Below are 25,304 nucleotides of genomic sequence, written 5' to 3' on the forward strand. Positions count from 1 at the left end.
ACCTACAGTAAGCTGAAATTGTGTCGCCCTGATGATTTTGTGGAAACAGGGGGGGGGGGCAAAGACAGGGGGGGTTTAAGATGTATTTACCAGTCTAAAACACTGGCATCAACAGAAAATCAAGCTGTCTAGGGACAATATCCAACTCAAACAATGCGGTAAATCCCCCCCTCTGCCTCGATATGGCTCGATTCCTAGCGAGTCATTAAAATACTTTCTTTGATTTTCCTGTTTTTCTGTGACCTCGCCGGAGGTCACCGCTGGGGAGGTCGGTGCTGAGGAGGTCTGGTGTCTGACCCACGGCAGAAAGAACACCACCACTTCCTCCCCTTTTCCCCTAGTTGTGGATGCAACTCTGTGTTTCTTTTCCTCCCCCCCCCCCCCCCCTCTGACTGAGGCACAATCCTGTCTTTCCCCCCCTGACGCTGGTCCACAACGGGGACAGGAACAGGAAGTGAGATTCCTTTTTACTATAGTTTCTGGTCCGACACCACAACAGTCATAGATATGAGGGTCGTTCTAAAGAGTGATAACAGTTCTTCAGTTCTTCAACTAGTATTGATAGTATAGGATTATAAACACTCAAACTGTAACAAAAAAACAGCTTTTGTCACTATCTTCAACATCGTTCTAAAACATAATGTGCCTGTATATCTGTTGATATTTTCTTCTCTCTCTCCTTTTTCTTCTTCTTCTTCTCCTTCTTCTTCTCCTTCTTCTTCTTCTTCTTCTTCTTCTTCTCCTTCTTCTTCTTCTTCTTCTCCTTCTTCTTCTTCTCCTTCTTCTCCTCCTCCTCCTCCTCCTCCTTCTCCTTCTCCTCCTTCTCCTCCTTCTCCTCCTCCTCTTCCGTGATGTGCTCCTGTACCCCCCAGCATCTTCAGGCTGGGACACTGACCCAGTCAGAACGGGGGTTCAGTACCAGAGGAACATCCAGTCGGTGTTGACATGGCATCAGGCCCGAAAGAGCTGCCAGCAGCAGGGAGCTGACCTCCTTAGCATCGTGGAGCTCCACGAGCAGACTTACATCTCAGGTACGTTGGATGTACGTCAGATACCAACATATATGTGTGCATTGTACACCGCAGTGCTAGACCACTGGACCACCACAGGCCACGGCTAGCTGACTGTAACTGTATACAGACCAGATACTGCCAGGTCCCAACACAGTCTGATGGTGTAAGAATGGTTGTCGTCCACACAGGTTTGATCAACGTCCTGGGCACAGCTCTGTGGATCGGACTCAACAGCCTGGATTTTGAGAGCGGATGGCAGTGGAGCGATGGAAACCCCTTCAGATATCTTAACTGGGCCCCAGGTGGGTGTTATACATCATGTGATCAGTCAGTCTGATCATTGGTCCTCATGTCGGATTCTGATGTAACGATCAGACTTTTCTTTCGAAAAATGTGAATACATTTCTGCGTTGTTGAAAATCAAAGACACATCACTAGTCAACTCACACAGCTTGTTTTGTGAGCCTGCTAACAATGTAAAGTAGTGTTATAGTTCACTAGGTAGCAGTGGTGAGGATTACTCACCCAATCCTTTGTGTTGCAGTATATTGGCTTGACTAGCGAGTTTGTGTTGTGATTCTCAACAATGTTGAAACGTAGAGTTCCGTGTTTCAAAAGAAAAGTCGGAACATTTTGATTGGTTGCCGACATGCGGACCAAACGATCAGACTGTGTCACATATAAGAAAAGAGTTGTATAGCCATGATGCCCTTTATCCAGTGCACTTTCTTTGATGTATGAAAAAGAAAAGTGATTGAATATGAAGTATATGTGTTTATATTTCCAAAAAGGACATCCGTCGACGGAGCCTGGGCTGACCTGCGCAACCCTGAATGCTGGCAAGGCATCCAGGTGGGAGAGCAGTGAATGCAGTAAGAAGTTGGGCTACATCTGTCGCAAAGGAAACGCCACCGCTCAGGCCCCTGCACCTCTAGGTAACACAACACATTACAGTCGTGAACTGTATAGAAGCAAAACTACAGTTATATAATCTGACTTCAAAGGCCATGAAGCAACATAAACAGATTATGAATTATTTATTTTTTTACAATAATTGTGCAGGACAAACTAAAATGTCTCCATTTTACAGCCCACCACCTCACGAATCCTCTGTTTCCTCCCTATTGAATGATCTTTGAACCCCCCTCTCTACCCCCTCTGTACCCCCTCTCTACCCCCTCTGTACCCCCTCTCTACCCCCTCTGTACCCCCTCTCTACCCCCTCTGTACCCCCTCTCTACCCCCTCTGTACCCCCTCTCTACCCCCTCTCTACCCCCTCTGTACCCCCTCTGTACCCCCTCTCTACCCCCTCTGTACCCCCTCTGTACCCCCTCTGTACCCCCTCTCTATCCCCTCTGTACCCCCTCTGTACCACCTCTGTACCCCCTCTCTATCCCCTCTGTACCCCCTCTCTACCCCCTCTGTACCCCCTCTGTACCCCCTCTCTATCCCCTCTCTACCCCCTCTCTACCACCTCTGTACCCCCTCTCTACCCCCTCTGTACCCCCTCTCTATAGACAACAACCAGCCCAGCTTCTGTCCCGGTCACTGGATCCCCTACGCAGGACACTGCTACTTCCTGGAGCGCAGCAAGAAGATGTGGCGGGACGCCTTGTCTGCCTGTCACAAAGACGGAGGATATCTGGCCAGTATCCACAACATCGCGGAGCAGAGCTTCGTCATCTCCCAGACAGGATACTGTGAGTACTCAACACAGCCCCTCTTTGTACAATCATTTTTTTTACTCTCATCATCTGTCTCTACGAGTGTATAAGAGATCTGCCCCAAGCATGATGAGAAGGTTTTAGGAGGCGTACCGGTAATGTGTCCTCCTGTAGGCATTACATAATGAATCAGCTATCTTGCTTGAGTCAGAGTCACTACCCATCTTCCGTCGGAGACTGAAGACCTCCATCTCTTCAGGCTACACCTTAACTGCTCCTCCTGAGACATCTACTACCCCCCAGCACTGCGTCTCCTGAGACATCTACTACCCCCCAGCACTGCGTCTCCTGAGACACCCGCTTTTCCCCTTTACTGTGTCCCCTATGACTTCTACTGCCCCCCTTGTACTGTCTCTCTGTTCACCAGTGTCTATATAAAAAAACGTTTTCCTATCACGGAGACTGACAATGGCCCCTGGCCTGAGCTAGATTACTCTTCCTGCTACGACTGGTGGATTGATGATTCACTTGCTTAGTCAAATGTATCGATTGTAAGTCGCTTTGGAATAAGGCGTCTGCTAAATGCCAAAAATGTAAAATGTAAATGATTGATATGATTCTTTTTTTTTTTTTTATTTGTTTTTCAGATTTTATCCCTTTTTCACCCAATTTGGTAGCCAATTTAACCCAACTTAGCATCCAATTATCCCCTGCCTATTGCATAGGATCCGCCGCACGACCCCGTGGCCGGCAGTCCCAGAGGAGGGCGCCAGGCAGACTAGGCTGACTGGCTCCTCGAGCCCAGTACCGTTATTCCGGCACCCAGGGGGCGGTGTTGCGCGACGGATCCTAGTCCAGACATACTCCTATACCCCCCTCGGAAGCGGCCGGCCAATATGCCGCTTCCCGTGTGCCTCGGCCATATCTGGATCTGGCGAGCCGGGATACGAACCCCGGCCCCGGTGGGCAGCATGCACTAGCGGCCAGTGCGTAGACCGCTACACCACCGCGGGGCGATTGATATGATTCTGACCAGCGCTCTCTCTGTGACTCCAGTGCCCACAGACGAGCTGTGGATCGGCATGAACGACCAGAGGAACCAGATGTTCTTCGAGTGGAGTGACCGCTCCCACGTCCTCTTCACCAACTGGCAGAAGGGCGAGCCGTCCCACGGCACCAACCTCCAGGAGGACTGCGTCCTGATAAGAGGAAAGGTAACGGTTAACCCCCACAACTGGCCTTCGAGTTCCACGGATGGGCTAAAGGTTCTCACCTCACCTCACCGGGAGCTGCAAAGCTAGAGTTTATTGGTTCCAGTTTATTTCCATAGAGAATCCTAATACAATTTTTTTTTAAGACCTACCCAACTCATATTTAAGACCTGCCGACTCATATTTAAGATTGGATTTTGTGGCCCGGCATTCATGTTCCCATGGCAACGGCCCCCACGTGGATATAGGGACCTGGCTGAATGTCGCGAACCAAGTCAGCGGGTGGTTCGCACATTCAGCCAGCTCCCTATATCCCACGTGGGGACCGTTGCCATGGGAACATGAATGCTGTTTCCTGAAGACGTTCCATTAGAATCTGGACGTTCTGCTGCAACTGAACATGTCGGCGCTTGGTCGCATTGCATCGCAAAGCGGGACATCTGGTCACCCTAGTTAGGAGTGGTGTTGATACCTGTAGTAAAGACAATGACGATGCGCTCTCTCTCTCTCTCTCTCCTCATTTTTCCTTACAGGATGGGAAGTGGGCCGACCATCTGTGTGAGAAGGCGTCTGGATACATCTGTAAGAAGAAGGCCTCCACCAGACAGGCAGGTGCCCCGGAGGAAGTCAGTGCAGGATGCGCACCGGTGAGTGAGGTCATTTCCTAGGTATTTATTACCCAACAAAGGTAATAGAAGGGAAGGGTAGTGTACTGTACGCGATCAAAACAGTACGATAGTAACCTGGGGTGGTCCAGTGGTCTAGCACCGCGGTCTACAGTGCATACGTATGCCCATGTCGGCATGGGTTCGAATCTAGCCCATGTCCTCTCTCCCTTCTTCTCCTCACTTTCCTGCCTGTCTTCACTGTATCTGTCCAATAAAATGACAAATATGAGTGGGACTGCCCCACTCAGAAAAAATACCTTAAAAAAACAAACAAAAAAACTGTACGATAATCCAGAGAAAGAACAGTTTGAAACGTTTTTAAAAAGGACAATGGGTTTCACATTGGTAGATGTACGATAAAGATGTACGATAAAGATGTAAGATAAAGATGTAGGATAAAGATGTAGGATAAAGATGTAGGACAAAGATGTAGGATAAAGATGTACGATAAAGATGTAGGATAAAGATGTACGATAAAGATGTAAGATAAAGATGTAGGATAAAGATGTACGATAAAGACGTACGATAAAGACGTACGATAAAGACGTACGATAAAGACGTAGGATAAAGACGTACGATAAAGACGTAGGATAAAGACGTACGATAAAGATGTAGGATAAAGATGTACTTCTTCCTGAAGGGCTGGATCAGGTATGGTTTACACTGCTACAAGATTGGAGCAGAGACCCAATCGTTTGATGACGCGAAGCGGGCGTGTGAGCAGAGGCAGTCTCATTTGGTGGACGTGGCTGATAGGTACAGTGTTACACAACCTCTTATTTCATTATTAGTTTGAGCCCAGGACCATATCATTATGTTTACCTTGGCCTAAATGTTATATATTCTTCTCCAAAAGCAGATAAGCATGTTCTTTCTCTGTATGTATTTCTGTGTGTATGTACAGTGGGGGAAATACGTTTTTTTTTTTTTACTCAACATAATATTTGGTATAGCTGGTTTAGTGCTTTTCTTACTGTGTTCAATACTTTTTTCCTGCATCATTCCACTTTATTGCACATTTTATGGATTGGAATGTTACAATTTCTTTAGCTGTGTAGTTTTATTGCATTAATACCAATGTCTAGTGTGTGTGTGTGTGTGTGTGTGTGTGTGTGTGTGTGTGTGTGTTTATTTAGATATGAGAATGCCTTCCTGATCAGTGTGGTGGGTCAGAGGCCAGAGAAGTACTTCTGGACCGGCCTCACCAACATGGCCGACATCGACGAGTTCACATGGTCGCAGGGAAGTCGCAGGGAAGTCAAGTTCACCCACTTCAACGTGGGCATGCCAGGTACCACGACCGTAGACTCTCAATTAACTTAATTAAGGGTTCCCGCGCTGGTCTTAAAAAGCCTTACAGTCAGAAATCCAGCAAATCCGATTTATAAGGCCTAAAAAGGTCTTACATTTCAGTTATTCAGTCAAAAAATGAGGTGCTAGGTCTTAAAAATTAGATCCTGCAAGGAAATCAGTCCGACCACATCTATTTACGCGGAAATTAATCAAGCTGGAACCAAGAAAATGACAATTCGCTTCCTTTTTTGTCTCTATGGCAGTGAAATCCCTATTTTCATCACCTCGAGGTGGTGGTTCTATGTCTTGTAGTTCTGTTTTAAATTGAGGTCGTATTTCCCCCAGTGGAATTACCTGCCCAGGGACTGCTGATGTAATGTAGATTTGTCCATTGTCCCTTTTAAATAAACTAATAAACAAATAATATTTATGTATGTATATGAATGAATGAATGAATGAATTAATATGTTCATATAGTACAATTCTAAGGTTCTTAGATGAGCACAGACAGCTACTCCTGACGTTTATAGACAGCTTACTCCAAACTAACTGTAGATCAATTATAGCATTAAACATTGCCCAATTGGCAAACAAAAAAATGAAACCACTAAATCGTTCCTTTGCTTTCCACTGTATGTGTTTGAAACAAAAGACCGGAAACAAGGCTGCGTAGCTATGACAACCGGGATGTTTGCGGGACTTTGGGATGTGCTAAGCTGCAACAAATTGGAAAAGTACATCTGCAAGAGATTGGCGGAGGGGGTGACGTCCACTACCGTGCCCCCCACCACCGCGCCTCTGAGCTGTGCGAGTGGATGGGCTTCTGCAGGCAAGAGGAACGCCTGTTACAAGGTAGGAGGATATACAGAACTTTGTTGGGGTGGAGGAGGAGTGTTCTAGATTGTGGAGTGTTGAATCTAGAATCTTCTATGGAAGGTTGCCGCTTGCCTTTCCAAAGGAGGAACCAGAGCCTATTTCACCACAACTACTTTACTATCAGGATGAAGTTGCTAAAATAAAAAACAGCTAAAGACTGTCTTGTAATTGTGTCTTTTGGGGCTATCCAAAAGCCTGTCTTCCTGTGTCCTGTTGATATTGTTGTACACCTGTTGTCTGTTACTTGTTCTTATTTTCACTTGTTTGCCCATTTTAACCTGCTATGACTTTCGCTCTTTTATTATGTTTTAGTGCTGTACAAATACATTTTACTTACTTACTTACTTAATCCCTCCCCTTAATAAGCTTTACAGAAAGAATACCGACAACAAGAAGACATGGCAGGAGTCGAGGGACTTCTGCAAGGCTATCGGTGGAGATCTGATGAGCGTCCACAGTGGGCAAGACCTGAGCAACCTCCCGTAAGACAGACCTTCTCATAGCAGTCGTCTGTGGACGTTATCCAAACTGTTTTCTATCTGTGCCACAACGATCTACTTACTTACTCTCTGTCTGACTGTCACAATGGTTTCTGTTTGGGTCAGGTCCCATTCTCATGACGCGGCCTGGATCGGCCTCAGCACCCAGAACCCGAACGCTGGTTATACCTGGACTGATGGCACCGCAGTGAGTACCGCCACTGGTCATCACTTTGATAGGGCTTTCACACCGGCAGTTCCGAACGCCGGTTTGCGTTCGGAAACCTCCAAACATTGGCGCTGTCTGGCGAACGATACACTGGTATGAACGATACACTGGTATGATACACTGGTATGAACGATACACTGGTATGATACACTGGTATGAACGATACACTGGTATGAACGATACACTGGTATGAACGATACACTGGTATGAACAGATACACTGGTATGAACGATACACTGGTATGAACGATACACTGGTATGAACAGATACACTGGTATGAACGATACACTGGTATGAACGATACACTGGTATGAACGATACACTGGTATGAACAGATACACTGGTATGAACGATACACTGGTATGAACGATACACTGGTATGAACAGATACACTGGTATGAACGATACACTGGTATGAACGATACACTGGTATGAACAGATACACTGGTATGAACGATACACTGGTATGAACGATACACTGGTATGAACGATACACTGGTATGAACAGATACACTGGTATGAACGATACACTGGTATGAACGATACACTGGTATGAACGATACACTGGTATGAACGATACACTGGTATGAACGATACACTGGTATGAACGATACACTGGTATGAACGCGGGCTCGTTCGCCAGACAGCGCCAACGTTCGGACCGGCGTTCGGAACTGCCGGTGTGAAAGCCCTATTACAGAGCCCTCCATGGTCAGGCACCGGCATACATCTGTGACCTACTGCGTCCTTACAGCCCCAGTAGGTCTCTCAGGTCCTCTGACCAGGGTTTGTTGGTTGTCCCCCGTGCCAGATTGAAGACCAAGGGTGGTTGAGCATTCCAAACCGTGGCTCCCAAACTTTGGAATGCTCTTCCCTTGGAACTTAGATCTTAGATCAGCGGTCTCGGTCGAGGCTTTTAAAAAGCAGCTAAAGACTGTCCTGTTTAGACAGGCTTTTGGCTAACCCCCCAAAAAAGGTACATTAACATTATTCCAATGTTGATTTTTCCAGTTCAGCTATGAGAACTGGTACTATGGGGAACCCAACAACTACAATGATAACGAGTACTGTGTCGAGGTCCAGTTTTACCACGCAAGATGGAACGATCGACACTGTGAAGCGTACTCCAACTGGATCTGCGAGATCAGCAAAGGTCTGCGAGATCATCCCCGTTGATTTACCATGCAGTTAAAACTATTTAGATGTTTATACAAAACATCAATTGTTCATTGTTAACCATCCCACTTAAATACAGTATTACGTCTTTGATATATTTTTGACCTCACAGCATAACGAACTCCTATGCTAACCCATAGTGCTTTTGAACCCACAGGAGCGACTCCCAATAACCCTCCTACTGCAGTTGTGCCAGGTAATGTACCAATTTGTTTTTAAAACAAAAAACATCTCAATAGTAATCTGTCCCACGTTCCACATATTTCGGAATAACACAGTTTCCTGGTCTTTTTTTTCCCACCACTTCCTGTCACCTGACTTCCTGTTTCCTCTCCCTCTACATTCCCAATTTCTCTGCTTTCTTTTCTTTAAGTTCAGTCAATAACAGTTGGCCAAATACAGTTGGCCAACAATCCCAGACACTTAATCTCTATCTTTCGTTTACAAGTTACATTTACATTTTTGGCATTTAGCAGTCGCCTTATTCCAAAGTGACTTACAATTAGTGTTGTTCCGATACCATTTTTTGATCCCGATACCGATACCGATACCTGACCGTGCAGTACTTGCCGATCCCGAGTACCGATCCGATACCACAGCGTTTGAAAAAACAAAACAAAAAAACATGTTTTTTGAGCCGCATACTCACCTCGATGTAAAATTATTGCTAACACTTAGTCTGGCACTGCTCAAAACCTTTGTAAAACTCGTAAAGTTTTTGTAAAACTTAAGTAAAAAAAAAAAAAAAAAAAGTACTCGCCGATACCGATACCAGCATTTTTGTGCGTATCGGTGGCCATGCCGATACTAGTATCGGTATCGGAACAACACTACTTACAATCAATACATTTGACTAAGCAAGTGAATCATTAATCCACCAGTCATAGCTGGAAGAGTAATCCAGCTCAGGCCCGGGGCCATTGGCAGTCTCCGTGATAGAAGGAAAACGTTTATTTTAATTTAATTTTTGTATATATAGACACTGGAGAACAGAGAAACAGTACAAGGGGGGCAGTAGAAGTCATAGGGGACACAGTAAAGGGGAAAAGTGGGTGTCTCTCTAAAACTAATTCCAAGTTCTTTTCTCTCCACTGCAGTGTACAACGTCACCAAGGATGGCTGGGTAGAGTACAATGAATCACAGTATTTCATCAACAATGAGATGCTCCCCATGGAAGATGCCAGAACGTACTGCAGAGAGAACTCGGGTGACCTGGCCGTCATCACCGCGGAATCCGAGAGGAGATTCTTATGGAAACAGGTAAATAATAATAATAATAATAATAATAATAATAATAATAATACATTAGACTTATATAGCGCTTTTCTAGACACTCAAAGACGCTTTACAAACTGAAAAGATTGAGTAGTAGTAGTAGTAGTCTTAGAGAGGTCAATAGACATGGCTGCACAATACTGCTTCTTATCCAGAGAAATCACAGTGTCGTGTATAACATGGGAGGCAGCAGAGACTGTGTCTTGTCCTCCAGTCCTAAACCCTGACTGGTGCTCATTTACTGAAGACCCATCTCTTCAGGTTACACCTTAACTGCTCCTCCTGAGACTTCTACTGCCCCCCAGCACTGCGTCTCCTGAAGACACCCGCTTTTCCCCTTTACTGTGTCCCCGAAAACTTCTATTGCCCCCCTTGTACAGTTTCTCTGTTTCTCCAGTGTCTATATAATAAAAATAAATATAAAATAGTGATAGAAGTAGATTTTTCCTTCTATCACAGAGACTGCCGGGCCTGAGCTGGATTATTCTTCCTGCTACGACTGGTGGATTGATGGTTCACTTGCTTATTCAAATGTATTGAGTGTAAGTCGCTTTGGAATAAGGCGTCTGCTAAATGCCAAATATTTAAATGTACATTTAAAAAGGCATTGTGAAAAAGGACTGCATCTGAGAATTGTTCAGGGACTTCAATATTTGAGCTAAAGAAGAAAGCCTTGAGTTAGGAAGAATCACTGGGATCACCCTCCTTATGAAGCACATTGTCTGCCTTCCATACTGTGGGAATAGTACCAGAGAGAATCTGTCATGTAAACCAAATATGAGACAGAGATTCAGCTATTGTGCCGAGAGCCGCAGGAGATATGGATATATTGATATATGGAGATATTTGTTTTTACAGATATCCAGAAGCTCAAAGGCACAATACTACATTGGAATGACTGTTAATTTGGACAAGTCTTTCAGGTAAATACAAACGCTATAGCTCTGTATCATATTACACATATACCGGTACACTCTTAGAAAACAAGGTGCTACCTATAACCATAAAGGGTTCGTTGTCTGCGCCTGAATAACTATGTTGGGTTCCATGTGATCATCTATACAGAGGGGGGAGAGAGAGAATCGTTGATGGAAGACAATGTTTACAGCCTGGCTTGTGCTTGTGTGTTTTCTAGCTGGTTGGATAACACTCCAGTTTTGTTTACTGCCTGGGACCAGAACGAACCCAACTTTGCGAACAACGACGAGAACTGTGTGACGATGTACAAGAGCATGGGTAAGCCTCGTCCCTGCTGAGCACGGGGGTGGTGGACGTACCCCAGATACTGTGCTGTTATGTGGGGCGGCCGGCTGTGCATACACGGGGCGCCTGTGGCACAGGAGGTAGAGCCGGCGTCTAATGATCGCAAGGTTGGCAGATCGGTGGTTCGAGCCCCTGGTGGCCACATGTGGAAGTGTCCTTGGGCAAGACACTGAACCCCAAATTGCTCCCAGTGAGCGGGCCGGCCGGCGCCTTGCATGGTAGCTTGCCTGCCTCGCCATTGGTGTGTGAATGTGTGAATGAGAGGCCGTTGTAAAGCGCTTTGGATAAAGGCGCTATATACGTGCAGTCCATTTACCATGTATGTACTATGGATGGATGGTTATTTAGCAGTAATTCTCCCTCATGTTGTTTTTTCTATATATTGTTTACTCTCTGTAGGGTACTGGAATGACATCAACTGTGGTGTAGAGCTGCCTTCCATGTGCAAACGAAGTAAGAATTTCGTCAATACAACCATGGCCCCTACCGACGTCCCTGGGATGGGAGGGTGTGCACCAGAATGGTTAGCTTTCCAGGGAAAGGTAACCACGACAACACAACCACCATGAAATTGTGTCACTAGCATTAAAATACTCCACACAAACTATGTACAACACATTATTAGCATGAGAAGTGGACCAACATAGGCCGCCGCGTTCGTAAATGAGCTCCGAGAGCGCCGGAGCGTCCACGTAACTGCCTCTCATCCAATTTGTCCGACGCTCTTAGAGCTAATTTAGCGTCTTGTCTTAGCTCGCGGTAATAACGCACTTGGCTTTAATCGACCTGAGAGTCATGCACCTGTGTATGTGTGGTGTTGCTACTGGACTGAAGGATAGAGTAGAAGTCGCACACTCTCGTTCCAGATGCAAAAAGTGTATCATTTATTGACAACAGTTTCGGCCAGAAATGCATGTTATACAGACATGCACATCGTTAGCCTCATAGCGTAATTGCCTAAGTCATGCTTCACTTGTGGTCAGCCGAGCCATATTTGTATGTAGTGTCACAAAATAATGCCTATGTCAAAGAGATGACTTGGGCAGATAGTGATTTTGGAATGTAACAAGCATTCTGATAGGCTGATGTCATAGAGGCAATAATGCACAGTGAATCAGCAGTGTTAGGAGAGTAGAGTTAGGCAGATATCTCATCTTTGGCCAAAATATGACTTAGGCAATTATGCTATGACCTATGAGGCTAATGATTTGAAAGTTATCTTCTATCTATGCTGTTGCATGTGTGTGTGTTTTTTTTTTATACAAGTTACATAGACACATTATAATGCTGACACGTCATGTTCTCACAGTGCTACCAATTAGTATCAAACGTCAAGAAGCCTTGGCAGGAAGCCAGGACTCACTGCATCAACCAGGGAGGAAACCTGGTCTCCATCCTCAGTGAGAGAGAGCAAAGTACGTGACCTGACCTAAACATTCTACACTGTCTAATAGAATAATAAAATAATAGACACATTCTACACTGTCTAATAGAATAATAGAATAATAGACACATTCTACACCGTCTAATAGAATAATAGAATAATAGACACATTCTACACCGTCTAATAGAACAATAGAATAATAGACACATTCTACACAGTCTAATAGAACAATAGAATAATAGACACATTCTACACTGTCAACATAAAATAAAAAATAAAACACCACACAGGCATTAATAAACACCTAATGTATCAGATTATGTAAAAAAAAAACTAAATTGTTGACCGTAAATGGAGATACCGGTATTAACGACGTCCTCACGTCCTCTCTCTTCTCCCAGACTTCCTCACCACCCAGATGGTTGGGGTTCCTCAGGACATGTGGATCGGTCTGAACGACATCAACTGGGACCACCGCTACCTGTGGACGGAGGGAAAGAAGGTCGCCTACACCAACTGGGCCAAAGGACATCCGGTGGCGGCGCCTAGAGAGATGCAGTACGAGGAGGTACGAGACTAGACACCACCGCTTTTAAACTAGACTATTAGTCAACTAGACAGGGATTCAATTCCTGTGGACATTGTGAAGTGTGCTTGTGAAGTGTGCTTGTGAAGTGTGCCTTGCATCCTGCAAGCACACTTAACTAGTAGTCAATTAAAGTATTTGCTTTGACATACTGTCTGGGGTACAGTACATTGCATTTTCCTTACCTCTCTCTCTCTCTCTTTCCCTCTGTCTCTCTCTTTCCCTCTGTCTCTCTCTTTCCCTCTGTCTCTCTCTCTCTTTCCCTCTGTCTCTCTCTCTTTCCCTCTGTCTCTCTCTTTCCCTCTGTCTCTCTCAGGTTTTTGACTGTGTGATGTTGGTGGGCAGCACCTCTAAAGAAACAGGCCTCTGGAAGATTGAAGATTGCTTATCGTCGCAAGCCTACATCTGCAGTAGGAAGATTGGTGAGAAACCATCGACAGTGAGGCTACTCTCACCTCATAGTCCTGTCCTGTGTATTTCATGTCCAGTGTTAACACTAGAACAGCTGTGCCTTTTTTACCTACTACAAGAGCCGCCTCGGGGGTCAAATGACTTAGTCCCATAGTCTTTAGAATGGGAAGCTGTTATTTACACACAACGACCACTAGTTGGCCACCTTGTAAATTAGCCTGCTTCCTACACAGAAAAAACTGCAAAATAGCTTCATATACTAGCTTATCCTGATGTGATTTTGAAAATGTAAGGACACTGGGGTGGTAGAACGCACATATCTAGAAAAAGTCATGAAAGGAGGGTCCTGAAATTTGATCGAGTGCAAAGATATAACATTTTTCTTTTTTTACTCACAGGGTCGAATGACCCCTCCCCCCCACCCATGGCTGTTCTAGTGTTAATGAAACACAACCCTCTCATACACACACGTCTCCTTCTGGCCTACTTACTCAGACCCTCAGATTGCGGTCGCTGTCACGACGGTGTCACCCAAGACGTTCTCCAAGCTTGGCAACGACTCCTTCAAGCTGGTGACCCAGAAGATGAAGTGGCTGGAAGCCAGGAGGCAGTGCCAAGCCGACGACGCTGACCTGGCCAGCATCCTGGAGCCCGCCACCCAGGCCTACATCACCCTGAAGGCCCACAAGTACAACGAGCCGGTCTGGATCGGCCTCAACAACAACGTGGTAAAGGGAGCCTTACTGCCGATCTCCCTACATAAACACAATTGTGAGCTTAGAATTATACGGTTCTATCTATGGTTCTATTATAAGGTTCTATCTATGGTTCTATTATAAGGTTCTATCTATGGTTCTATTATAAGGTTCTATCTCCGTTTAGGGTAGTTCAGAGATATTGAGCGTCAAAGTTTTTACATTCCATTATGTTTTGTGAGATGGAACCTTTGTATTTTTTATGAATTAATGAATTTTTGGGCCTTAACATTTGACCCCTCAAAGCTCTTCTAGTGTTAACTATAGGCAATATCCACACCTGCTGAGGTTTTTGGATTTAAAACCTACTGGTTTTCAGCTGCGACTTGTTTTTTTACGCTGTGTGATTGTGCGTTTTTTAACATTCTGTTTTCTAACATTCTGTTTTCTAACATTCTTCCCTCTCATCACACAGACCGCAGGGTTTTTCCAGTGGGTGGACAACTGGTCTCTGACTTTCACCAAATGGGCCCCAGACGAACCCAAACTAAACCAGGGCTGTGTTTACATCGACGTGGACGGGAAGTGGAAGACAGCGTCGTGCGACAACACCTACTTCTCCATGTGCAAGACGTCCCCGTGTACGACAACCCCTTCAAACCTCGCCCCCATACAGTCTCTATGCATACGAGGCTATAAAACACACTGTAGAAGTAGCATATGAACTGGTTGTGTGAATCCAGATCACTAGCCCCATCTATGGAGAGCTTATTTTAATGACTATGTAAGCAATTTACCATGAGAGGAAGGGGGTTGTGGAGACATTTGACCTCTGGTACAGGGAGGGTTACCTGCCGGAAAACCCTGTACAGTGGTAAATGAGTCCACAACCCCCGCCCTCGAATGGTAAAGTGCTTTTCTACAACAGCCACCACATAATATAACAAATAAATACACAGTTGTAACATTAAATTCATGTATTTACAATCATTAATCGTTTCAGAATACATATATCCTTCCGCCACAGAATACAGTCCCATAAACCAGATCAACCATTGCATTGTAGGTCAGCACAGGTGTTCTTAATCAGATTGATTGGGAGGCGCATTGATACTGGAAATTAAGGTCTGAACTGAAGGTTGTTTAAGCAATAGCTCACGACAGGCCGTGGTATATGCTTATTATATCACAGCTAAGGGGCGTTGTTCGGCCCGACGCGAAGCGAAGGGCGTTGTTCCCCCCTCTCTCTCTCTACTGCCCCCTACAGACAGACTAACCTCTCCCCCTCTCTCTCTCTACTGCCCCCTACAGACAGACTAACCTCTCCCCCCCTCTCTCTCTCTACTGCCCCCTACAGACAGACTAACCTCTCCCCCCCTCTCTCTCTCTACTGCCCCCTACAGACAGACTAACCTCTCCCCCCCCTCTCTCTCTACTGCCCCCTACAGCCAGACTAACCTCTCCCCCCCTCTCTCTCTCTCTACTGCCCCCTACAGACAGACTAACCTCTCCCCCCCCTCTCTCTATTGCCCCCTACAGACATACAACTCATACTAACAGGGGTATTTACCACTGTTGCTAGCCAATCAGAATCCAGTATCCAAACATGCTGTTGTAGAATGCCATTTTGTTTCTCCTCTCAGACCAATTCTCAGTACTAACAATTCTCAGGACTTGTTCAAATACTCTTTCTGTTGTCCCTAAGGCTATGTCCACACCAATACGTTTTTTTGATAAACGTTTTTCGTATATACAAATATTACCGTCCACACCAGCATGTTTATAAACAATGTCTGTGTCCACATGCATACGCATGAACGCAATATAAACGCTGTCATTGAGCATTCCACACCAGTAGTCGGCGATATAATATTATCCCCATAGCCCCGCTGGCCAATCAGACGCCTCTGTCTCTCAATGTTCTCGATCATTAACTGTGCATGTATCTGTAAACAGGTTAAAAGTCCAGTTAACAGTGAAAGAACTAGAAGCACTTTGTTCACATCCATTTTCCTCGCTTGTGTAGCCTCGAACACCGTTGCCTGTTGTAAACATAGTAGTTACTGGTGCTAGGATGGAGGGAACAGCAAACAGCTGCAGTGCGCATGATCATAGAAATCTACGTGCATGATGACGTGACGAATACAAAAAGCTCCGTCTATCTCGTCCACACGTCAAAAATATACGGCGAATATACAGCGTTTTTAAACATCTTCACTCTGGCAGGCGTTTTTAAACATCTTCGTTTTCAGAGGGCAAAAACTAGTTTGCGTCTGGACGAACCCCCCAAAACGAATATAAAAATCCACGTTTATCAAAAAAACGTATAGGTGTGGACAGGGCCTACATCCCATCTCTCTCTCTCTCCCCCTCTCTCTCTCCCTCCCTCCCTCTCTCCATCCCCCTCTCTTTCCCTCCCCCCCCTCTCTCCCTCCCTCCCTCTCTCCCCCCCTCCCTCCCTCTCTCTCTCTCCCCCCCTCTCTCCCTCTCTCTCTCCCCCCCTCCCTCTCTCTCCCCCTCCCTCCCCCCTCTCTCTCCCTCCCTCCCTCCCTCTCTCTCCCTCCCTCCCTCTCTCTCCCCCCCTCCCTCTCTCCCTCCCTCCCTCCCTCTCTCTCCCCCTCCCTCCCCCTCTCTCTCTCTCCCTCCCCCGCTCTCCCCCCCTCCCTCCCTCCCCCCCTCTCTCTCTCCCTCCCCCTCTCTCTCCCTCTCCCCCCCTCTCTCTCCCTCCCTCCCTCTCTCTCCCCCTCCCTCCCTCTCTCTCCCTCCCTCTCTCTCCCCCCCTCCCCTCTCTCTCTCTCTCCCTCCCTCTCTCTCCCCCCCTCCCCTCTCTCTCTCCCTTCCTCCCTCTCTCTCCCCCTCCCCCCTCCCTCTCTCTCTCCCCCCCTCCCTCCCTCTCTCTCTCTCCCTCTCTCTCTCTCTCTCCCTTCCTCCCTCTCTCTCCCCCTCCCCCCCTCCCTCTCTCTCTCCCCCCCTCCCTCCCTCTCTCTCTCCCTCTCTCTATCTCCCTCCCTCTCTCTCCCCCCCCTATCTCTCTCTCCCTAACATGACAATTGCCCTTCTTCCTGCAGTGGTAGCCCCCCAACGGCCCCTCCAGCTCCCTGGCAACTGCCCCGAACCCAAGAAACGCAAGACGTGGGTTCCCTTCAGAGGCCACTGCTACGCCTTCCTGCTCTCCGTGGTCGACAACTGGGCCCACGCCACTGTGGAATGTCTCAGAATGGGTAACACACTATCTCCTAACCTCACTATCTCCTAACCTCACTATCTCCTAACCTCACTATCTCCTAACCTCACTACCACACTATCTCCTAACCTCACTATCTCCTAACCTCACTACCACACTATCTCCTAACCTCACTATCTCCTAACCTCACCATCTCCTAACCTCACTATCTCCTAACCTCACCATCTCCTAACCTCACTATCTCCTAACCTCACCATCTCCTAACCTCACTATCTCCTAACCACACTATCTCCTAACCACACTATCTCCTACCTCACTACCACACTATCTCCTAACCTCACTACCACACTATCTCCTACCCTCCTTTATGAATGAATGATTTTTATTGTCATTGTAACAGGTACAACGCAATTTAAACCTAGCAAACCCTAGGTTCTAACAAACAAACACAGTCCTAAGATAATAAAAAACAAGAATAAATAGACATAAATAGAGGGGATATAAATAGGGGGATAAGTGATCGGTAGGAATCTGAGAATGTATCTATTATGTTAACTTATATGCTTATATACACTATATGGCCTATTCACAGGAGGGTATATAGACAGGGGGGAGTTAGCATGTAACTGTGTACTTTTATAAACCCTGACTCTGACCCTGACAATCCTGACCCTGACCCCCCTGACCCTGACCCTGACCCCCCTAACCCTGACCCTGACCCCAACCCTGACCCCCCCTAACACCGTCACTCAGATGTTCCCTGTGGCCAACAGGAGCCACGCTGGTGAGCATCGAGGACCCGGTGGAGGCCCACTTCATCCAGGAGTACCTGGACCTGATGCAGGACAGCCAGAAGTCCTTCTGGATCGGCTTATACAAGAGTCACGAAGGTCAGAACCTCCGTTCTGAGAGGAGGATTCAATAACACTTTACTGTACAATAGCACTAGAACAGCTGTGCCTTTTTTACCTACTGAAAGAGCCGCCTCGGGGGTCAAATGACCAGTCTTTAGAACGCTACGCTGCTATTTACACACAACGACCGACCACTAGTTGGCCGCTTGTGAATTAGCCTGCTTCCTTCCTACACAGAAAAAATGCAAAATAGCTTTGAATACTAGCTTATCCTGATGTGATTTTGAAAATGTAAGGATACTGGTTGGTAGAACGCACATATCTAGGACAAGTCATGAAAGGAGGGTCCTGAAATGTGATCGAGTGCAAAGATCTAACTTTTTTTTTACTCACAGGGGTCAAATGACCCCTCATGGCTGATTAAGTGTTAAGTTGCTGCCAATAATGTGTAACATTAACGGTGTAATTAATTTAGTAACAACATTGTATTTAACAAGTTATCTGTCCTCTCCTTCAAACCTCTCTCCTAACTGCCATGCCATGTCTCTGATTACTGGTGGTACAATGTACATTATTCAACAGTTAGTTCCGACCAAGTCATTTGATTGGACAAGAGGCATTCCATGAGTGCCGATATACAGTATAACAGCACTGGGACATTTAACTATATGTATCACTCCGCCACACAGGTGTTCTACTAAATGACCGTTAATACAAAGGAGCTAGCCTGCGGATGTTTGTGTTCGGGTTACTAGGCAACAGTCCAGTTGAAGTTCAGTTGCAGAACTATTGTTTTTGTTGGCAGAGCCAAAATAAATGATCGGCCTTGTACTGTAGCCTCGTACCTATGACTGCAGCCTCGTGCCTACAACCGAATCACAGCCGTGCTGATATTCAGTATAACAGCACTCCCTCTCGTGTGATAATATTGCTTAAATAACCACGAATGACCTAGCAGAGGATGTTGGTTTGACCCATAATCCTCTTGTCCTCAGGTGAGTGGATGTGGATCGACAACAGTGCCATGGTCTATACCAACTGGAAATCAGGGTACCCGCGGAAAGGCATCTCGGAGTCCTGTGTGGAGATGGACTCGGCCGGCGCTGAGTGGCGTACCAACAGCTGCAGCAGATACAAGTCCTACATCTGCAAAACGCCTAAAGGTACGACCCATTCAGCAGACTGATCCAAGCGTATTAGATGAGATCATGATATCTGAGTCGTGATCTCTGAGTCATTACATTTACATTTTTACATTTTGGGCCTTTAGCAGACGCCTTATTCCAAAGCGACTTACAACAATCAGTACATTTGACTAAGCAAGTGAATCATCAATTCCCCAGTCGTAGCAGGAAGAGTAATCCAGCGCAGGCCCGGGGCCATTGATAGAAGGAAAAACCTTCTTCTATCACCTTCTTCTAAACCTAGACTTTTTATATTTTATATACTAGACACTGGAGAAACAGAGAAACAGTACAAGGGGGGAAATAGACGTTTTTAGGGGACACAGTAGAGGGGGAAGCGGGTGTCTTCAGGAGACGCAGTACTGGGGGGCAGGAAATGTCTCAGGAGTTATTCTGTGTTTGATGTATTAGCTTATATATTGTCATTTACACTCTCTTTGCAGTCATCACACCGACAGAAAAGCCACCGGTCGTCGGTAAGTTATATTATGAATATCATACCATGATTATTATTTTTTTCAAACCTTTTCTGGATTAACAACATTGTGTTGATTTGATTAACACTAGAACAGCCGTGCCTATTTTACCTAGTATAAGAGGGGGTCAAATGACCATAGTCTTTACAAGGGAAAGCTGCTACTTACACACAACGACCACTAGTTGGCCGTCCTTCAAATTAACGGAGGGTTAAGGAGGGATCCTGACATTTTATCGAGTGCAAAGATATAACATTTGTTTTACTCACAGGGGTCAAATGACCCCACCCATGGCTGGTCTAGTGTTACGTATATTCTTAGTAATTGTCTAGCCTAGTATTACACTAAACTATAAATCCATAAGGTCAGTGCCATGAATAATACTTAAGCAATATCACACGAGAGGGAGTGCTGTTATACTGAATATCAGCACGGCTGTGATTGGGTCGTAGGTACGAGGCCACAGGCCGAGTCCCGAAGACAATCACAGCCGTGCTGATATTCAGTATAACAGCACAACCTCAAGTGTGATATTGCTTTTATACAACAGTTCTACAGCACCATTTATTAGTTAACAGTAATAAGTGACAACAGATTATGATTTGTTTGTTTATTTAATCATTTATTTTGTATATTTCAACAAAAAATAGTTCCTCAACTGGACTGTTGCCTAGTAACCCGAACACAAAGATCCGCAGGCTAGCTACTTTGTATTAAAGGTCATTTAATAGAATAACCTGTGCGGCCGAGTGATACATATAGTTAAAAGTCCCAGTGCTGTTATACTGTATATCGGCACTCATGGAATGCCTCTTGTCCAATCAAACGACTTGGTCGGAACTAACTGTTGTATCATGTGACTTGTCTGTCATCTAACTGTTGTATAATGTGAATTGTCTGTCATCTAACTGTTGTATCATGTGACTTGTCTGTCATCTAACTGTTGTATCATGTGACTTGTCTGTCATCTAACTGTTGTATCATGTGACTTGTCTGTCCTCCGCAGCCCAGATTGTGAAAGAGGCGCCCCACGGGTACGCTGGCATCGCCGTGGCGGTGGTCCTGGTGATCATCACCGTGGTGGGCCTCGGAGCCTTCCTCCTCCGTAAGCGGATACCCACGCCTGTCCTGGGAGAGTGCACCTTCGACAACACCTTGTACTTCAACACCGACCCGGCCCGGCCCATCACCACCGTGGACACCAAGGGCCTAGTGGCCAACATCGAGCAAAACGAGCAGGCCTAGACGGGAGGGAGAGGCCGACCGGACAGCGTGGGGAAGACTTAAGAGCACACTGACTGACAGGGTTCCTACAAGTTTTTAGACCTTTTTTAGACCTCTTTGAATAGATTTTTTTAGACCTATTCATGACACCATATGATAGCTTTTTGTCATCCTCGAGGTGATGAAATGAGGGATTTCACTGCCATACAGACAAAAAAGGGGGCAGCCATGTGCGACAGGGCAAATAAAGTGCCGAAGAATGAAAAGAAGAAGTCAGCTCGCTTCTTGATTGGCTACATTCCATCCACGTCACAATCGGACTCGGGAGTTGTCAGTTTTGCCCACACGTTGATCGTGAATATTGAACACGTTTAATATTTACGATCGTCGGCCCCGACCATTTTCCGAGCAGATTGTCGGGAGAAATTGACTCTTAACACACCTCACACCACAGGATAATCTTGTAGGAAAATCTTTAGAGCCATCCGATAATCGGGCGTTTGCTGTCCTTGGTCGGAAGGGGGGAAATCGGGCCAAAATCGGCCAGATTATCTTTATGTGTGTACCAGGCATTACTTGCTCTGTAAATAATCAAGCCAAAACATGTGCACATTACCGTAAATTGTCCAGCACACTTTTCCACTTGTTCAGAACTCCTTGCTCTCTCACGCATAGAAATGCAAACCCTGCTGCACAAAATGTTGAATGAAGGATATGCTTATAGAAAGAAGAATAAGATAATGTAGCAGAATTGTTTGTTCGAAATACAAGCTGATTTCTGTCCATTTCTCTCCATTTCACCACTCAATTTCTGTCTGATGGTATTGTAAATAGATGCTCAAAAATAGAATAAAGTTTTAAAACAAAAGTCTCTGGCCTTATACTCTCTCCTTTCCAATATCCTATGACCACTTTGACTTACAAAGATATCTTAATACAGTGAGTCCACCAAAAACAAACAAAAATGTATTTACAGCATACAAACAACAGATGCATGTCAAGAGACGACTACTTACACACATACTATACACACACATATGAGAAACAGAGCTGAAGTGATCTAAGAGATTTTAAAATGTCTATTCTATTGTATTTATTGGACCATTGGTCCATTCGAACACACTATATCACACTCACTCACTTTACAGATTGAATAGCAGCGGACATATTTAAGAGGACAGAAAGAGATGGAGAGAGGTCGTTAATGTTACCATGGCGACCACAAAGGGCCTCGGAGAGACGAGAGGCGTGTGGAATGTCTAGTGTGTCTGTTTGGTCACAAAGGAAACACAGAACCTCAGAACCCCACTCTGTCCTGTCTGTCAACACGCCGGGACATGGCCTCTCCTTATTACAGTAACAACCTATGAGGACATCTATTTAACTTCACCATGCATGCATGCCCGCACGCACACACGCATGCACTCACACACGCACTCACTCCCTCACTCACTCACGCACTCACACAATCACACACTCACGAATGAACGTACGAACGAACAAACAAACTCACACTCACTCACTCACACACTCACTCACACACTCACTCACACACTCACTCACTCACACACTCACGCACTCACTCACTCACACACTCACTCACTGACGCACGCACTCACGCACGCACTCACTCACGCACGCACTCACGCACGCACTCACTCACTCACTCACCCCTCTCACTCACTCACACACTCACTCACTCACGCACGCACGCACTCACTCACTCACTCACTCTCTCACACACTCACTCACTCACTCACTCACTCACGCACGCACGCACTCACTCACACACACACTCACGCATGCACTCACTCACTCACTCACTCACTCACTCACCCCTCTCACTCACTCACACACTCACTCACTCACTCACTCACGCACGCACTCACTCACTCACTCACTCTCTCACACACTCACTCACTCACTCACTCACTCACTCACTCACTCACTCATGCACGCACACACTCACTCACACACTCACGCATGCACTCACTCACTCCCTCCCTCACTCCCTCCCTCACTCACTCACTCACGCACACACTCACTCACTCACTCACTCACGCACTCACACACTGAATGGGTTATTTTTTTTAAAAGCTGCATTACCGGTACTAACGGTGAAAGTGAAAAAGAAGCTTACAGTCATCTTCAGTACACTTCCTAAAGCAAACAATAAAAGCATATGTATTAATGTCATATTACATAACACCAAGGCCGTGTGTCTTCAGGTTGGGAATACTGATTATCCCCCGGCACACACACACACACACACACACACACACACACACACACACACACACACACACACACACACACACACACTCCTTACCCCCCTCTGTCCACCCCATGCTTGTGTGCGCCGAGTGCCCCTCAGTGTTGAAATGAGGCAGACTTCTCCATGGCAACCGGAGCCCTATAAGGCAGAGTGCAGCTAATCCTGGAGAGTTTACCCAATTCTTACGTCTCATAAGAGGGTTTTACCCCCATGCCCAGGAATTCTCCCAAAACAAACCCTGCCTCTCCATCCTGCACAGGGGGAACCAAACCAGCCCCTTAGACAACCCACCTAACTGCCCAAAGCTAAAAGAGGGAAGACCAGTACAGTAAGTCTCTTCATGTGGGTTTTATTTGTCTTTATTTGTCTTTAATTTCCCCCAAAAGTCAAAGTTTTTCGGCTAAATGTACTGTTGTTGTTATGTTGTTGTTGTTTTTACAGAAGTGAGTGTTGTTCAGTTGTTCAGGTCTGTGTGACATTCAGGATACACGGTGTGGGAGGATGTTGGAATCTTGAGCAGGAAGTCAGAGCTAGCGAACTAGCGTTGGCGGTTGTGTGCGTGCACTTTTTACATCTGATCCAGGGTGACTCAGGGAGCATCCGCGTCTACGAATAAACAGACCTTCTGTTTTAACGTTCACGAGGCTCGAGGCTTCTGGGACTGTTACGCGGCAGCGCGCCCCTCTCGCTGCTGCTCACCGCGTTAGCGACCCCCTCTCACGCTCTCGTCATGCTGTGGGATTCGATTGCGTTTCTTCGAGCCTTGAGATCTTTTTTAGTTCCATGATAAAATTCATGATTCAAAAGCTGACTCACTCACTGGTGAGCAGGAAGACATAATGAGACATCCGGTTTAATAATAACACCCAGCACACTTCCACCTCAGAGTGATATATACTTGGGTAATGTGCTCCCGAGTCTCAGTGTTGCTGTAATTCAGTGGCTTTACTCTCTAATCTGCACGGTACTGTTCTGTCGAGGAATGTCGTCGGTCGTCGGTTGTTCATGAATGACGTGAAGTCAGGAGTTTCTCCCGGTCGGTCGGTCTGTCTGTCTGACTGATACAGTACATACTGTAGCTTACAGTTCACCCCCCCTCCCCCTCCCCGAACCACGACACACAAAGTTAACGAGTTACCCTCTTTGTGTACCAAGTCCACTCCTGCAGGTTTCTGTTCAGTGGCACTGTTCACTGGTCTGGTCTCATTACTGACATGAGACTGTAGCACAGACTGGATCCATACGAAGCAATTATTTCTCTTTAGAATCAAAGCCTCCCTACCCTCCCCTCCCCCTGCCTCCCTCCTCTCCTCTCCTCCCCCCGTGCTCTCGCTCACTTGCTTGCACTAATCCCTTTGTTGTGGGCTGGGGGGGCCGGGGGTCTGGGCTGGCCATCCCTGCCTCTTTGGGGGCTAATTCGGTGTGCCCTCCTGCTGTCCGTCAGTCAGTCAGTCCCTCGCTAGATTTTTTGGCAGGCGGGCCCATTATTAACGCCTCCCTCCTCCCTCCGCCGGGACACATAACTCTCTCTGTTCCTCTCCGCCGTCTCTCTTTTTCCTCCTTTCTGTATCTGCTAGTACCATTTACAGTCCTCTCTCTCTCTCTCTCTCTCTTTCTTTTTCTCTCTCTTTTTGGTTCCTTGGCTTTCTGCTTAATACGTGTACAACTCCCATCTCCCATCTCTTGACTGTGCTCTCTCTCTCTCTTTTTTGTTCCTTCTCTCTCTCTCTGCTTAATACGTGTACAACTCCCATCTCCCCATCTCTTCTCTGTGCTCTCTCTCTCTCTCTCCTCTTCCCTCCTCCTCCTCCTCCTCCTCCTCCTCCTCCTCCTCCTCCTCCAGCCCTCAGTCAGTCAGTCCCAGGAGCGTGTAGGGAGGATC

General features: G+C 46.2%; 1 protein-coding gene across 1 annotated transcript in view; it reads left to right on the forward strand.

Annotated features, from left to right (window-relative positions):
- The window catches only part of mrc1a (mannose receptor, C type 1a), a gene marked incomplete at both ends in the record, with an annotated part of 34,876 nt that extends 13,708 nt beyond the window's left edge, over positions 1–21,168 (forward strand). Inside the window, 26 exons of the mRNA XM_080544173.1 lie at positions 873–1,031; positions 1,202–1,315; positions 1,805–1,948; positions 2,532–2,714; positions 3,735–3,892; positions 4,423–4,536; positions 5,198–5,313; positions 5,694–5,848; positions 6,503–6,702; positions 7,093–7,208; positions 7,332–7,413; positions 8,446–8,587; positions 9,708–9,871; positions 10,745–10,809; positions 11,022–11,122; positions 11,549–11,691; positions 12,459–12,564; positions 12,935–13,101; positions 13,436–13,541; positions 14,026–14,258; positions 14,701–14,866; positions 17,294–17,446; positions 18,183–18,299; positions 19,259–19,426; positions 19,891–19,923; positions 20,930–21,168. Of these exons, the coding sequence (XP_080400299.1) occupies positions 873–1,031; positions 1,202–1,315; positions 1,805–1,948; positions 2,532–2,714; positions 3,735–3,892; positions 4,423–4,536; positions 5,198–5,313; positions 5,694–5,848; positions 6,503–6,702; positions 7,093–7,208; positions 7,332–7,413; positions 8,446–8,587; positions 9,708–9,871; positions 10,745–10,809; positions 11,022–11,122; positions 11,549–11,691; positions 12,459–12,564; positions 12,935–13,101; positions 13,436–13,541; positions 14,026–14,258; positions 14,701–14,866; positions 17,294–17,446; positions 18,183–18,299; positions 19,259–19,426; positions 19,891–19,923; positions 20,930–21,168 (3,644 nt within the window). The remainder of the gene's footprint in view (positions 1–872; positions 1,032–1,201; positions 1,316–1,804; positions 1,949–2,531; positions 2,715–3,734; positions 3,893–4,422; positions 4,537–5,197; positions 5,314–5,693; positions 5,849–6,502; positions 6,703–7,092; positions 7,209–7,331; positions 7,414–8,445; positions 8,588–9,707; positions 9,872–10,744; positions 10,810–11,021; positions 11,123–11,548; positions 11,692–12,458; positions 12,565–12,934; positions 13,102–13,435; positions 13,542–14,025; positions 14,259–14,700; positions 14,867–17,293; positions 17,447–18,182; positions 18,300–19,258; positions 19,427–19,890; positions 19,924–20,929) is intronic.
- Between the last annotated feature and the right edge of the window lie 4,136 nt (positions 21,169–25,304).

This window comes from Nansenia antarctica (genome assembly GCF_963989245.1).
Source record: "Nansenia antarctica genome assembly, chromosome: 13".
NCBI lineage: Eukaryota > Metazoa > Chordata > Actinopteri > Argentiniformes > Microstomatidae > Nansenia > Nansenia antarctica.